The sequence below is a fragment of the Galeopterus variegatus genome, unplaced genomic scaffold (assembly GCF_000696425.1).
Source record: "Galeopterus variegatus unplaced genomic scaffold, G_variegatus-3.0.2 Scaffold58, whole genome shotgun sequence".
Taxonomy (NCBI): Eukaryota; Metazoa; Chordata; class Mammalia; order Dermoptera; family Cynocephalidae; genus Galeopterus; species Galeopterus variegatus.
The window spans coordinates 248152-264644 of NW_007726169.1; the positions used below are offsets into that span (position 1 = coordinate 248152).

The window sequence follows — 16493 nt, forward strand, 5'->3', positions numbered from 1 at the left end:
TTGTTAGATACCTCTCCAACTATGCTGCACACACTTGCCCATGGCTCTTTTAAAATTTTATTGGCAGGCAGTAAAAGCAGATGTCTGAGAATAACTTCTAGAGATGCACTTGTATATTTTTAAGGTTCCCAGAAAGCATAAAATCTTGAGGCATTTGATCCCTCTTAAGGGTGAAGGGGGCCAAAAAAAAAAGAAGTGTGGGCTTCGGTTCAAGCCAAAGATCAATCCTTTTAAGGCAGGTGCATAAAAAATTCTGAGAATAAACTGAGGTTACCAGAGGTGGACAAGGGGGAGGGGGAGGGAAGTAAGGAAGGAATCGGTAAAGGGCCACAAAAAATGATTACATGGTATAATGTTGAATATGCTAATCACCCTGATTTGAGCATCACTTATTGCACACAGGTAATGATATTCAGCTCTGTACCCCACAGAAATGTACAACTATGTTACAATAAAAAAAAATATTCTGAAAATACTGGCAGTTATCATAAAGGAAAATTTTAATTAAAATGAACTGACTGAAGCTCACATGCACACATACAGAAAAGAATTTTTTAAAGATGAGAAGCAAGCAAGGAAACAGAAAACTCAAAGGAAAAGACATGGGAAACTGCCTTCAGGCAATTAGGTGTGTGTCAGGAATTAAAGATTTCAGAAAGGATATCCAAGTGTTAGTTTCCACAGGAAAGACTCACTCAAAGATGGGTGGACAGAACCGAGAAAACAAAACCTTATGGAGAGATCAGCAGTGCTTTACCTAAATCCAGAGATATGGATCTGAAATTTTAACGTCTGGGGAGAGTTTCGGCCTAGAAGTTTTCCTCCCCACCTGCGCAGGTGAGAGCAGGGTGTTTTGAAAAGGCTAGAGTTCATAAGGAGTATGCAAAACACAGCAGATAAAGAGATGGGTTCTAACTGCAAACACACAAAATTTACAGAATTAGATGTTCCTGTTGTCCCTAATCCAAAAACCATTTACTTCTTCCTATAAGCCTCCCCTGACCATACCCCAGTGAGGTACTCTGCATTTACATTTCTGTTTAGTAACTAGACCACCACCTCCTTGAGCCATCCAGAGCTTGGACACTCAATAATGTCAGAATGTTCACCAACCTTTCCCAAACTTGCAGTCCTACAAATCACCAGGGCACTTGTTAAAATAATATTCCTGGACCACACCCAGACACACTGAAGTAACTCTCCTGGCTATTCGTTTTCTTAATAAGCATGCTAGATGATTCTTCTGATCTGGCAAGTTTGTGAAATAATGATACCAACTCAACACCCTTGGGGGTTCAGACAAATGACAGGCTGAAAATAACAATCTGTAAGCTCAGGTACCCCCAAGCTTCCGTGCTTTGCTACCAGATACCCTCAGGGACCGAAACTTCGAGACTGAGGACCAAGGTCACAACAGCTGACCACTGGCAGAACCCGGTCTCAGACCCAGGCCTCCCGGATCCCGGCTCAGGACTCTTTCTCCTCAGCGCGCTGCACCCGGGACCTCAGACCGGGGCCGGCTGCGCGAGAAATGAGGCAGCCACAAAGAGCAAGAAGCCATCATCGGGAGCCCGGGGCACGCCGGGCCAGCCCCCTCACAACGGCTTCCAGGGGAATAAGCCCGCCGGGGTTCTCAGAGGGGCGGCGTGACTACGTTCCCACCGAGGGACGGGGCCGGAAATACGAAAGGAGAGGATATGAGGGTCGAGGGTGGGTCGGGAAGGGATCGTTGAAGGAAGTCGGGTTCTCAGGTAGCCCCGATCGCTCTCACCTGCCGCCTAGGCTGGCTCCCGATTTCTCCGCAGCCGCCAGCTCCGCGCCTCGCACCTCTCGCGAGAGGAGGAGATTCCGCGGCGCGGCCACTTCCGCCCTCCTTGCTCCGTGGTCTCTATGCTGGGCTGCGTGCCCGCTTCCAAGATGGCGGCGGCGGTGTCCGGCGCCCTCGGCCGGACGGGCTGGAGGCTCCTGCAGCTGCGGTGCCTGCCCGGTGAGGGGTCAGCCGGGCTGGGAAGCGGGGAGGAGCAGGAAGCGGGCGCGAGGACGGCCCGGGGCTGGGTGCGGGGCGGAAGAGGCCGTCGTCGCGGCCCGCCAGCAAGGTGAGGTGAAGGGCATCGGCACAGAGTCGCCGGCTTCGCGGGCTCGAACGGGACGCCTGGCAGGCTTCGGTCTCCGGTCTCGAGCTGTGAGGGGCAAGAGCAGCTGGGTAGGGCCTGTCACCCCCATATCATGGAGTTAACGGAGTCTCAGAGAGGGCTGGGAGTGCCCAAGCTCCTATATAGCCCGTCCGTGCGTGGCAGAACTGGCAGTCGCGGACCATTTCTCAACTCCGTTGCCAAGTCCTTGGGCCAGGACCCCTCGAGAGACAGTTGGGGATGGCCGTAGAGAGCATCTAGTCCGTTGTTTCCCCACAGTCAGTCATTTCCCCATTACTTCACTGTTCTCTTAACACCTTTGCTGCTATATGCTCTATATTTTAATTTCTACGTCTGGGTTCTTAAAAGTAGACATTTACTTGAAGAGGAAACTTTATAGCACTACCATACATGGAAAATCAATATCACCGTCCAGAAGTAGGTCGTACCCATTGACATATTAACATAAATATATAGCTAATGAAATACTCTCTTGTATTTCACCTAAAATCTCCTTATGAACCACGGTGGTTTCACAGTCATATTTTGGGACCCACCCCTTCCATTTCAAAGTTGTATGTATATTTGCATCATTTTCTTCTGTACATACACTAAAATACTGATATTTTTATGCATACTGTTCTGTGTTTCTTCTGAGATCGTTGTTCCCTGAGTCATTCCCTAGATTTTTTTATAAATGCCTTTTTGCTGTTTTTACACAAAATTCCAAACTAAAGTATGTTTAGTAAAAGTAATGCCTGTGACCCAGCAGATCTATTCTTAGGTATTTACCCAAGAGAAATGAAAGCATGTGTCTACAAAAAGGTTTGTACAAGTATATTCATAGCAATTTTATTTACAATAGCCAAACACTGAAACAGCCTAATACTACTTGGTAATAAAAACTAAAGATCTGGGCTGGCGGGTTAGCTCAGTAGGTTAGTGTGGCGGTACAACACCAAGTGAAGTGTTCAGGTTCCCATATCGGCCAGCTGCCAAAACAAACAAATAAACCCCCCCCCCCCCAAAAAAAAAAAAAAAACCCCCCCCCCCCCCAAAAAAAAAAAACAAGAAATCTTAAGATCTGTTGCGGATAAACAAAGCTGGACACTAGTTAAAGTGGTAAAGACAGTTTTTAGTCAGTTGTAACTTGTAATAGAGAAAAGAATCCAGAACTCAACCTTAAGTTCAGCTTGTGCAGAAGTGACTGGATGCTTTAAAAGAAGAATGAGGAAATAGGGAGGAGGGCAAGTGGGGGCTCAGTAGAATCAGGAAAGTGAAAGATTACAAAGGGTTCTTATAAATGCAGTTAGGCCAGCCGTATCTGCTAGCTGGCAATTATTGACGTTAGGATTCTATCTTCCCATGGGGAGACAGTGCTCTATCCTCAGGTGCTGGCTGGAACAAACAGTAAAGTTTTTTGACACCCTGAAGTTTTCTCCGACAGACACTTTAAAGAGGGCTAGGGTCATGTTAGGGCTTTGGCGTTGAGCAAAACTGTGTTAGTGTGTGTTCACCTCTTTATAGGCCTAGGTCAAGGCCTAGTTAAGAAGAGGGCTCAGGAGCCTGGCTAGAGTGTGGTTAAGGAGAGAATCTTTGTCAGATCTACTGATTTACTCAAAAATATGCTAATTGAGGGCCGACCCGGTGGCGCACTGGAGAGTGCACAGCTTGGGAGCGCGGTGGCCCTCCCGCTGAGGGTTCGGATCCCATGTGGAGACTGTTTCCCGCTCACTGGCTGAGCGCGGTGTGGGCGCAACACCGAGGGTTGTGATCCCGTTGCTGGTCCCCGGTACGGGCGTGACACCGAGGGTTGCGATCCCGTTACTGGTCAGTAAAAAAGACAAAAAGGAAAAAAAAATATGCTAATTGAAAGAAGGCTTACAGAAAAAAAGTGCATTTAGATGAAATCCTAGGACAGGCAGAACTTAGACAAGCAAAAACTAATCTAGAGTTAAAAATTGAGAACAGTATGGATGGGGAAAGACTGAAAGGGTGTGAGGGAACTTTCTGGGTTGATGGTAATGTTCTCTGTCTAGATAGGGTTCAGGTTATGCAAGTGTATACATTTGTCAAAACTCATTAAGGTTTGCACATTTCATTGTATATAGATGGCACCTCAATAAAAGAACAGTATACATTGTTAATGATATGCATGCTAAAATGTTTAGAGATGAAGAATACTGAGATCTGTAACAAATGCATCAAAAATCAAGATGGATGAATGAAGAGCATGATAGATACATGTGTAAAACCTAGTGGTGGATATACAAGTGTTCATTCCACAGTTTGTTCAATAAAATGTTGGGAAAGAAAAATGTAGTATGAGTTTATGCTTAGGAAACACACTACTGATCTTTCCTAAAGTAAGTGGGGAGTTGCAGGTATTGCAGATGAGAAAGCAGATAGAGATTAGTGACTGTTCCAGAGATACCATAAAAGCACTGGGGGAGTCAGTACTGAGACCTAATTCCTACTTTAGTGCTCTTGCCATAATATGTAACCTTTTCAAATCACTTTCACTTTTTGCTTGGGCCTTACAACACTTCTTTTGACAAAGTAGAGAATATTGCTCTGAATTTGCAGATTTCAAAATCTGCACATTGGGGTGACATGGTTTGCCCATTACCACGTAACTAACAGATGGTAGAAACAGATCAAGAAGCCAGGTAGGTCTTCTGTTTCCTGGCCACCACTTTTGCTACTACATCATGTCCCAAGGTTTCCAGTTTACCCAAGATTTTTCTGTGGAACCCAACATTTGAATAAGTGGTTCTGGAGGAGTCTCTGCCTTGCTATTCCTCCTCCCTGTCTGTATTACCACACTGGGTCTCCAGGGTCTCTGGTAAGTATCCCTGACTGACCAGCCTAGTTTCTATTTCAGTGTCTTGTTGCCGACTACCGGTGCCACGTGCCTTCCATGCTTCAGCTGTGAGGCTGAGGTCTTCAGATGAGCAGAAGCAGCAACCTCCCCCCTATTTTTCTCAGCATTCTGAGACACAGGGGGCAGCAAAACCCAATCCAGAGTCTTCTCATTCATTCCCCAGGTAGGCCCCAGAACCCCAATCCACCCATTTCTGGCCTTTGCATGTTTGGGTATGTCTTTTCCTCCTCCACTTCCTCCCTTCTCTCTATCCTCCTCTTAACCTTCCATCATTAACAAGGCTATCTTTGAAAAGACCATTGTTTTTATAAAAATGGTCCCTATACATTCTAAAACATCTAGACAATGCAGAGAAGTTCACAAAAATCAAGCAGAAATTATCCAAAATCACAGAGATAACTCTGCTAACATTTTTGTGTGTCTTTTTAGATGTTTCTGTAAGCATATTTCATATGTAAGTCTGTGTATATAATAAATGATTAATTACATTATACATACTATTCCAGAATGTGTTTTTTCACTCAAAAGTCCATTCTGATGTCTTCACAGTTTACATTATTTTAATGGTTGTACAACATTCCAGCAAATGACTGTACTAAAATTTATTTAATCTGTCTTTTATTGATAGATATTTAAGTTTCTTTAACTGGTATGAAAAATAATGTAATAAAGTATATGAATTGCTCCTTTGAAGTGGGAGCATTGGGTCAAGGTATGTGTACATTTAAAGTTTTGTTACATATGTGGGGCCAAATTGCCCTCCAGAAAGGTAATAATAATTTACATTTCCATTAGATTTTTTTTTTAATCTTGCCACAGAAAAGTTTCTCTAGATCTGAAATTAGAGTGTTCCTCATCATTTTTTCTGGTTTCCTAATTATTTTTCATTTGAATTTGACAGGTATTTTTTGAGGATCTACTATGTGCCAGGCCATATGAATAATATAACTATTGCCCCTGCCCTCATGAAGTTACAGTCTAGTGCAAATATAAATAAAGAACACAGTGTGCTAAGGACTCTAAACTGGGTAATCCAGGGGGTTGTGGGAATATTGCTTTCATGTCACATGACCTCAACTCACTGGATCCCTTCTCATGGGAGGGGGAGGATGATATAATATTTACTCTGTTGGCATCAAAACATTGATACTGACACAAAAATAAAAAGTAAATGTCCTCCCAACATATGCTTAGAGGAGACCCAGAGCTACTGGTTTCCGGTCAGGCAGTAGGCAGTGAGATGAAGCGTGCTGGATGGTCTTCCCACTTCTCAGGTATACAGACCAGGGTGGCGAGGAAGAAGAGGACTATGAGAGTGAGGAGCAGCTACAGCACCGCATCCTGACGGCAGCCCTGGGGTTTGTGCCCGCCCATGGGTGGACTGCAGAGGCGATTGCAGAAGGAGCCCAGGTATGTATAGGGGAGGTCAGGGCAGCCTGACCAGCATTGGCCAGGAGGGATTCCCATCAGGCAGAGCAGAGGGCCTCCTGCCTTCTTCCTGCTCTGTTCGGAGCCCCATACAGCTATAAGATATTCTGGGGTTTTTTTGGTTTTTTTTTCCTAATAGGGTAGAAATGGCTTTATTTTTTAATTAGAAAAAGAATGTACCATAGAGTTGGTTCTTGAGAGTTACACTCTAAAGGCAGTCTGTTAGGCAAGAATTATTGGAGATCAAAACTACCATATTTTCTTGACTCTAAGATGCCATCGATTGTAAGAAGCACCATTTTATGCATCCATAAAAAAGAAAAAGTGCTGCTTATTAAACGGTGACAAATGATCAATTGTATGATTCACATGGATTTTTTAAAATGAAAAAAAGTATGTGCATCTTAGAATTAATGAAATATATGGTGTTTGAAAACCCTCAAGAAGGTACCACTTTGGAGACCAACACACCTTATTTTTCTCAGTAAGTCTAATAGCATTTCCTCATGCATTAAAACAGACTTCTGCTTCAGATTAAGCAGTAGGCTCATGTTTAGGTCATGTTGTCCAGAACCACCCACTATAGCCAGATACCATCCTACAAGAGGTCTATAAGAACAGAGACTGAGGAAATTTCAGAGTCACCTCTCCCATCCCACACACTTAAATGTAACTGTATTCCCTTGTCTTCTCTCACTCTCTCCTGAGAGCACATATGGTAACAGAAATCATACAGGTGAAATGTGTGTACTTATGACTCCACTGTATACTCATTGTGAAAACTTTGAACAATATAGATATACAAAACAATGTAAAAATCATCTGTGATCACACCAAATATCCTATCAACATTTTAATGCCTATTTTTTCACATTTTAAAAAAACCTTATTAATCATTCATTATTTAAATATTTATTGAACAAATAGTGTGCACTAGGCACTGTGCTAGGTCCTAGGGACATGACAATGGCCACAGTGGACATGGTGCCTACCCTTGTTGAGCTTCCAGTCTAGTGACATTGATTAAACATATACACTTAGAAAATGTGATAAGTGCTACAAAGAAGAGGTGCTATTGGGACATAAAGTGGAGGGGCCTGATCTAATATGGGGTGAGGTGGAAGGATCATCAGAAAAAGCTTTTGAACTGAGAACTGAGGGATGAGTAGGCTTTACTTGATGGTAGTGGGGCAGAGGGGGAGGAGCAGGTAGATATAAAAACAGCATGTGCAAAGTTGGAAGAAGCATGCTACGTTAGAAGAATCAAAGTGAACCATCATGCAGAGGGTGAAGGAAGAGAGACTGGAGATGAGCAAAGACTGGAGAAGGGTCAGTTGAGAACATATCAGGCAAGTCCCTAAAGGTCATCTTAAGAAGGTAGGCTTTTATTCTAAGGATAATTGAAGATATAGAATTAAATTTGGCATTTCAAAATGCTTGTTTTAACTGCTGGATGAAAAATGGATTGGAAGCAGAGAGGGTCTTTGTGGGCTGCTGCCAGTCATCCAGGAAGGATGAGGCTGTGTGGCCTAGAGTGATGGCAGTAAACTAGAGACAAATGGGTAGGTTTGGTGATAGATTGGACATGGGAGGGAGTCACAAGATGGCACCAAAGTTGCCAGTTTGCACGTGTATGTACATGGTGGTGTCGTTTTCTAAGATTAGGGCCATTGGAAGAGGACCAGGTTTGGGGAAGGATCATGGATATAGTCTTGATCTTTGTTGAGTATGATGGGGTCTTTGAGTCAACCAAGTGGAGTCATCAAACATAGAGGTCTGTAACTTGTGGAGATAGCTGGACTAGAGATATGCATTTCAGCATTATGAGCTTATATAAGTGAAGATTGAACTATGGAAGTGAATGAGATTGCCCAGGGCAAGCATATAATGTGATAAGAGAGAGGAGTCTAGACCCTCAAGGAACTTTGACATTTAAGAGTAGGGTGACATTTAAGAACAGGATGAACTGTCAGAGAAGTCTGTTAGAGCATCTTTTTTTTTTTTTTGTCTTTTTCTGTGTCTGGCAACGGATCGCAACCCTCAGTGTTGCCCCCGTACCGGACCGGGACCGGCAACGGGATCGCAGCCCTCGGTGTTGCTCCCGCGCCTCGCTCAGCCAGTGAGCGGGAACTGGTCGGTATGTGGGACCCGAACCCTCGGCGGGAGCGCCGCTGCACTTCCCAAGCGGCGCACTATAGCAGTGCACCACCGGGCCGGCCCCTAGAGCATCTTGATATGGTAGGCAAAGCAGAAGAGTGTGGGTAACCAAAGGATGTTGGTTACTGTGGCAGCAGCCATTTGGGGGGTCAGAAATCAGTGGGAGTGGGTCGAGGCATGAGTAGAAAGTAGAGAAGCAGAAAGGCATTTGGCTGTGAAAGGTAGAAGAGCTAGGGTGTACCAAGCAGGAGAAATGGGATGGAAGTTTGCACATGATTGAACAGTCATGGGAAGAATACAGAAACAAACGTAAGGGTGAAGATACAAGAGAAAACAAGCAAAACCAAAATTATGAGGTTCATTGAAGGAGAGAATTATGGGATCTGGAAAACAGATGGAAGGAACTGGCCTTAGATGTATTAGGTGCAAAGTTGGAGAAGACAGCTGTAGGTTTAGTTCTAGAAGAGCAAGAAGGGAGTTCCCAGGGGGTGGCTTCTGTTTTTTTCTGTGAAGTAGGAGTGGTTGCCACATGAACCTTAGGTTGGGAAAGGTGGGAGGAGACAAAGTCTTGAGGATCCTGAGAAGGTTTGAAAGAGTCATTGCAGAAGGTGGTAGAACAAGTAGAGGAAGAAAATGTGTTTGGAAAAATCAAAATACGCTGAATATTCTATAGTTAATCGACTTTTTTCACTTTGTATTCATATTGGCTGTATAATACCTATTGTGTTTACTTTAACCTCAGTTGAAAAACGATTGGGTTATTTCCAATTTTTTAGTATCGTAAACCTATATGTACAACATATTTGAGTACACTTCTGATTAGTTTCTTTAGGACAAATTCCAAGAAGTGGAATTGCTCTTTCAGAGAGTGTATTGGTCAGGGTTCAGTCAGGAGACAGAAACCGCACCAGTTATTAGAATAAGGAGAATTTAATACAAAGAATTATAACCAGGTATAAAGATAAAAAGAACACTCTAAGGTATTATGGTGGTAGCAACTACGGGAAACAGCTCCATCCCCTGGGCTAAGGGAACAAAGGGAAGAGTTGGAATCATCAAAACTAGAAACTGAAAGGAGAGACCCCATGGAGTGGAGACTTTGACCTCTGAGGGGGAGGTGCTACTCAGCTGGCGCTGGTGTCTCTAAGGAGGAAGGGTCCCTTGGGGCTGGCACATGACCAGGGGTGGAGGGAAAGGATGGTGGTTTGATGAAGCTAGTTCTGCAAGTGTTGGGAAAACTGCATACTTTGGAGGCAACTGCTGCTGCCAGGGTGAAGAAAGATTGCTGGGATGTTGCTCACGGGAACCACAAGCAGACAGGCAGTAAACAGGAAGGAGCGAGTCCCTTCCTCCTCCAGCCTTGTAGACTTCCTCTAGCGACCCTATCGGTAGGACCTAACAGGGAACCAGAAATGTGATTTTCAGAGCACTGGCTCCTGCCTCACAAAGCTGGGTCCAGAATGGCAGGTTTGGAGCTGAGAGGCAATAACTGGCCCAGAAAAATATGTATAGTTTTGAGGTTCTTGTTATATACATATCAGAGGCAGTCTAGCCTCATGGTTAAGAGCTTTAATTAAGCCTCAGTTTCCTCATCTGTAAAATGTGGATGATAATGCCACCCATCTGTAGAGCTGTTGTGATGATGCAGTGAAGCCGTGTATGCAATGTGCTTAGCAAGTTACCTGGCGCATAGTAAGCAGACAATCACTGTTAGAATTGATGCTGCTGCAACTCTGCTATTATGCCACATTGTTGTCTTCTTTTTTATTTTTATTATTATTATTATTTTTTTAAAAGATGACCAGTAAGGGGATCTTAACCCTTGACTTGGCGTTATCAGGACCACGCTCACCCAGTGAGCTAACCGGCCATCCCTATATAGGGATCCAAACCCGGGGCCTTGGTGTTATCAGCACCACACTCTCCCAAGTGAGCCACGGGCTGGCCTGCCACATTGTCTTCTATAGAGGTGGCTTCCCCACTCCTGACAGTAGGAGTTTATATTCAATATTTTCTTGTTCCTTTCCTGCCCTCTGTCCCCGCTGCTGTCAGGGTTCTGCCTTCAGTAGATGCTCAATGACTGCTGTATATCACGAATAGCAAAGGGTTTTCATGACTTTGTTAACTCCTTTACAACTCATTTAAAAAGTTTTGTTGTGTTAAACAACTGAGGAACCCAATTTCCAAGAGACTTAGGTTAAGTGAATTGGTCAGGAAGGGGGTTATGAATGCTTTTCTCAAGCCCCTTTCTATATCAGTGAGGACTCCAGGTTACAAGTGCCAGAGCTCAACTCTAACTGGCTTCAGCTAGAAAGGGAATATTTTGGCTCATTTAATAACAGTCAAGTCTGGAAGTAGCTCTGCTACAGTATTCTTAGACTGTGCTGCAGGGAATTGTCTTTCCATTATCTCTGCTTTGCACTTTGAGCTTCCTTCTCAGCAGGGGCTTCCCATGCACGACTAAAAATGGTTTATCAGCCCCAGTGGAAAGAGAGCACCTCTTTCCCATCAGTGCTGCAAGAGCCCTAAAGTGGACTCTTAAGACTTGGATTTGGTCACATGCCCATCCCCGAGCTAGTCACTGTGAACTTCAGTTATCCAAGTCTGGATTCCATCCTTTGTGTACACATCAAGGGGCTTGATGGAGTGTAGAGGGACTGGTAGTGGTCAGCTACATGGACCCATGTGAAGACTGGGATGTCCCAATGAAAATCAAGCTGCCAATACTAGAAGAGGCACTAGTGATAAACAGGCAGCAAATATCCACTGCATTTGTCCACCACTTTTCTGTTTTCTCTTTTTTTGTAGTCTCTGGGTCTCTCCAGTGCAGCAGCCAGCATGTTTGGGAATGATGGTAGTGAGCTGATACTGCATTTTGTGACCCAGTGCAATGCTCAGCTCAGCCGTCTTCTGGAAGAAGAGCAGAAGCTGGTACAGCTGGGCCAGGCAGAGTAAGTACTATGGCATTATTGCTCAGGGTGGCAGCCAAGAATCAAGGGACTCAGGCCCCACCACCTGTCTCTGGGAGGTCAATCCAAGCAGAGACAAAAGAGAGTAGTATTGAGTAACCCTGCCATTTTGATGATCCTGAAACCCAGCAGCCTCCCTCTGACAGCTGTAGTCAGGCCAGCGTCAGGAGCTGGTGGGACCCTCCTCCCTAGGGCTGAGTAAACCATGTAGCACCAAGCCCCTATCTTTGAACCAGAGACACACTGTTTTCTTTTCCCTCTTCCAGGAAGAGGAAGACAGACCAGTTCCTGAGGGATGCAGTGGAAACCAGACTGAGAATGCTGATTCCGTACATTGAGCACTGGCCCCGGGTACAAAGTCCATATCCAGGCCACAAAGCAACAATAATATTAATATTATAATTCTCAGCACCTTTCACTCAGAAGACTGTGCACACTGTTCAAAAGTTAGCTCATTAATCTTCTCCATAAACCCAGGAATACTTAGGACACTTAGTAGAGCTCAGGTTTCAAACTTGGGAATGCCAGAGAGAGTAGCTGAACCATCTGTGTCTCAATTCTTGGAAGTGTGAGTGGCCTGGGTTCTAGATCATAACCTGGCTGGGTCCTAGTGGCCCCACTGTGCCACCAGGTCTTCAATGAGGAGGAATCCATAAAGAAGGTTAGAAAAGTCAGAAGATTGTATTGACCATCTTCACTTTAATAATAGCCCTGTCATGATTCAGATCTCAAGGACTGGGGCTTCTTGTCAGATTGTCAATGTGATGCTTGGGGGTTATACTATTCATTCAAAGGGCTTTTCCCCTTTTCTGAAAGCTTCCTTTTTCTTCTCTTTCAAAGCATATCAGAGTGTGGGCCATTCTCTGAGTTAAGAGGGTATAGAGTCACAACACATCAGAAATTAGAGGGACTTAGACATTTCGTGTCTTCTGCCCGGCTGGAAGACTCTTGAGCATAATTTCAGTCATTCAGTCGACTGCCATTTGAACACCTGTAGTGCACCTAACCCCAGGCGGGGTGTGAAGGGAGTACAGCTGAGAGTCAAGTCCTGTCCCCTGTCTGTGCTTGCCACTCTTGATTTTCAGACCCCAGCCCTGACTCATTCCACGTTGCAGTTAAAGCAGTGGAAGTGTATGTGTTAGGTCCTCAGCTGCCTTCCCATTTCAGCACAGCATTTCCTTCTGGGCTACTTTGCTAAGAGAAAACTTCCCAGCCAATCTAGGGCCTCTCTGACCAGCTCCCCCAGGCCACAGCCAATGGATTTTGAGTTGGTAAAGTGGGAAGAACTTATCCTATCAGGCCAGGAGGAGCTGATGTCTGCTTATGGAGGAGTCTCGTGTTCGTGCCGTCACTTATGTTATTTGAAGCATTTTTTGTTTCAGGAAACAGAAATCAACTTGAGTGAAGCAAAAAAACAGGGAGGAATCTACTGTGGTACTGCAGTGGTGCACCAAGGGCAGGCATGCTACTGGGCCCTGGGAATGGCCTAGAATTTGGCTCTGGAAACCACCCCCTAACTCCCTTCCTATCTCTGCTTCCTCTGTGTGACAGAATGGGGTACCCTCCCCCATCCTGCTCTCTGTCCTTTGGGAAAGACTAGTCTTGATCCTCTGGCTGTGTGCATTCCCAATTCCAGATGCTACGGATGGAGAATTTGACTGGGCCAGCTTAGGACAGGAATATGCCCCTGGCTCCCCTCAGCTGTAGTCAGGGTTGTTAGTTGCCAGGAGCTCACACTGGTGGGTGGAGATGGTGGGTCTCAGAGAAACAGAGCTGGGCAGGCCCCTCGTGTACTCTGTGGAGGTGAGACTCTGGCCACCTGTGTACCGTTGCTACCTGTGTGCAGTATCTACTCCTCTGTCTTTCTCTCCTCAGGCCTTGAGCATTCTAATGCTCCCTCACAACATCCCGCCCAGCCTGAGCCTGCTCACCAGCATGGTGGATGACATGTGGCATTATGCTGGGGACCAGTCCACTGATGTGAGTGCTTTCTGCAGGCCCACAGGATACTGGGAAGGGCTTAGGTTAAGCATTTCTTCAGGAAATTTGTGAAATTCCTTTGATCACAAGTCCCTTCAGGGGCCTGCAACATTATTCCCATGTAAGGTATGAGGAAGTTTTCTCAATAAGCCAAAGTGGAATCTAGGTCATCTTTATTCGGGGACCAGCATTCTAGCCACAAACCAGTGATTATTCCTTCTGACCTACAGTGGTCACACAGGCATCAGAGGGTCTTGTGATTGGGCTGTCCTTTTATAACCATTTCTCCATCACTCTCCGAAGTTGTGGATTCTGCAGAATTCCTTAGTGGGTGTGTTTCCTGAGTCTGATTTAAAAAAAAGAATGCCATGGAGATGCCCATTGCTTTAAAAAGAAACTCCCTTCCCCAGCCCATCATGGCCTACTTTGCTAAGAGATCAATAAGCTCCTTTAAATAGGCACCAGGAAAGAATCTGACTTGTTAATGCTATCATATTTCTAGAAGGAAATTAAAAAAAAAAAGTTCACCTTCATAAAATTCATAAAAGAAATTAAAACGTGTTGTTACTTTGTGGAATCCAGGATGAGGAGACACAGAGACACTCCCACCACAGTTATAACAAAGTGTTTTAATAAACTTTCCCCATGTGGGAATATACCACCAACAGAGATAGTAGGAAAATGAAATTAGAAAACAAAAAATTAACAGAATAAAACACCAAGCAGCTTAGCTGGTCCTCTGAAGAGCAGTTTGTCAGGACAGTCAGAAGTCGCTGAAGGACTTGAATTCTCAGCTTTACTCAGGTTTGTAATCTGTCCATGATCCTGTCCCAGCCCCCCTTTATTGATGAGCACGGCAAGGTTTTGTTGTAACTAGCTGATTACAGAGTCTCCTGGGTACTTAGATGTCCCAAGACTTAGTCTTTTCACCAGCAGTTCCAAAATTGGTTGGATGTAATCAAATCACCTGGGATACTTATTCCTGATTCCTGATGCTTAATTCAGGCTCACTGGCTCTAAATTCTAAGATGTTGGGCCTAGGACCTTGCATTTTTAATTTCCCAGGTAATTCTGATGCTCAGCCAATTTGGGACAGTAGTGTTGTCCAGAGGGCCATTTGTATCTGTGAGGAAGAGAAGAAATCAGGAGAGAGCCCAGGAGTCCCCATGGTCTCGAGTAGGAACCACTTCAAACGTCCCCCAAGCAGTAGTGGTAACCCACCCTCCTGTGTGGGTTTCTTTGCAGTTTAACTGGTACACCCGCCGAGCAGTGCTGGCTGGCATCTACAACACAACAGAACTGGTGATGATGCAGGACTCGTCCCCAGACTTTGAGGACACTTGGCGCTTCTTGGAAAACCGGATTAAGGATGCAATGAACATGGGTCACACTGCCAAGCAGGTAGTTGAGGCTTAGTCATTTGGGAACCCTCCTCAGTAGGAATACCCATCCTCCTCAGGCCGTAGTGGATCACCTGGCTTCTCCTGTTCCTTTTTGGCCTCAGCAGACCGTGCTGGAGGCCTTCCCAGGGAGCCTGACAGGTTGTTCCTCATGCCAGCCCTTCCCCTGGAGCCATGCTTTGCCCACTGGTGATTGTGTTGTCCATGGGCTTTTCTTCCAGTACACGGGACCCTCTTCGCTCCACTGGTGGGGGCTCATAGGCCTCCTGATTGGTCTTACTTGCCCTACCTTTGAGTTTGTGTTTGGAGGCTTAAGGGAATTTGATTCTGATTCCTAGGTAAAGTCCACTGGAGAGGCACTGGTGCAAGGACTCATGGGTGCTGCGGTGACGGTGAGTACCGCCTGGTTCATTCCTGCCCAACCCCCTATTCCACTCTGGCCCTGTGATACTTATATCATGTGTCACTGACCCCACATCATTTTGCAGCCTTAAACAAAAAGCTAATAATAAGACTGACACTGGCTCAGCCCCAGTGTCGTGAGTCCAAATACCCTACCTCTTTATTTTTTACTGGCATCAAAAAACATCACTAGGGGGCTGGCCAGTTAGATCACTTGGGAGAGTGTCGTGCTGGTAACACCAAGGTCAAGGGTCCAGATCCCCTTACTGGCCAGCCACCAAAAACAAACAAATGAAAAAACCATCATTGACTCCCTGGACCCTGGTATGTCAAATCTCTGTATCATAGCCATGTCTGCCACCTTGAATATCCTGATCTTTACCATTCAAGTCCTAGAGGCAGGGAAAGTCTTCACCACTCTCTCTGTTTCCATCCCTGTATCAGCTCAAGAACTTGACAGGTCTAAACCAGCGCCGGTGAGAGGAAGGAGTGGATGAAAACGAGCAGATAGACTGAAAGGACTTTGAAAAGTATGAAGTGCCATGCACGTAACAGGGTGTTAATGAGAACAAACTGAGACTCCTGAGTCATTACCACAACCACTTGGAAGCCACAGGGCACTTGATGACATGGTTCTGGCTTAGGATTGGGCCACTTCTTCAGTTCCTAATGCCAGGCCAAGCCTCCAGATGCCTTTCCACATTGCGATTGGAAAATGAGACTGCTGTCCAAGCATTTAAGCCACAGAAACCCAGCATGTTCCTGTCGTGGTCTCACAGTCACCTTGATCATGTCAGCCTTCTTAGAAATGCTCTTGGGTTCCTAAGCCAGAGTCACAGTAGCCAAAACTACTGCAAGGTGACACCTCATCCCCAGCACAGCACAGACATGAGCACACAGAGGTGATCCTTGCAGCTCCTTCCCTCTCAGGTGTCCTGAGATGCTGCTCCTGGGAACCCTCTCAGAAAGCTGTCTCACCTGAGACAGGTGCCTGCTGGACAGTGATGCTCCTGTTTGGCGAAAGGTGTGATCCCAGTCCTGGTGTCACATTTCACCAGCATGTGTTGCAGGATTATTAGTGTATTTAGAGTTCTGTAAAATAAATAAATATGGTTGAAGCAGTTTCCTGTTGTGTAATTAG

The 16493-nt window shown here is 45.3% G+C and overlaps 2 protein-coding genes across 2 annotated transcripts in view; one reads left to right on the plus strand and one right to left on the minus strand.

The window, feature by feature from the left end:
- The window catches only part of CIAPIN1 (cytokine induced apoptosis inhibitor 1), a 16141-nt gene extending 14314 nt beyond the window's left edge, over positions 1 to 1827 (minus strand). The window contains exon 1 of the mRNA XM_008574766.1: positions 1772 to 1827. The gene's annotated coding sequence lies outside the window, so the exon portion shown is untranslated. The remainder of the gene's footprint in view (positions 1 to 1771) is intronic.
- COQ9 (coenzyme Q9) lies at positions 1805 to 16476 on the plus strand. Its single transcript, XM_008574755.1, has 9 exons — positions 1805 to 1987; positions 5017 to 5179; positions 6291 to 6426; positions 11410 to 11552; positions 11837 to 11921; positions 13446 to 13550; positions 14796 to 14951; positions 15289 to 15342; positions 15797 to 16476. Exons 1-9 carry the CDS (start codon positions 1891 to 1893, stop codon positions 15830 to 15832), a joined length of 975 nt encoding a protein of 324 aa, XP_008572977.1. The 5' UTR covers positions 1805 to 1890; the 3' UTR covers positions 15833 to 16476.
- Positions 16477 to 16493: the final 17 nt, after the last annotated feature.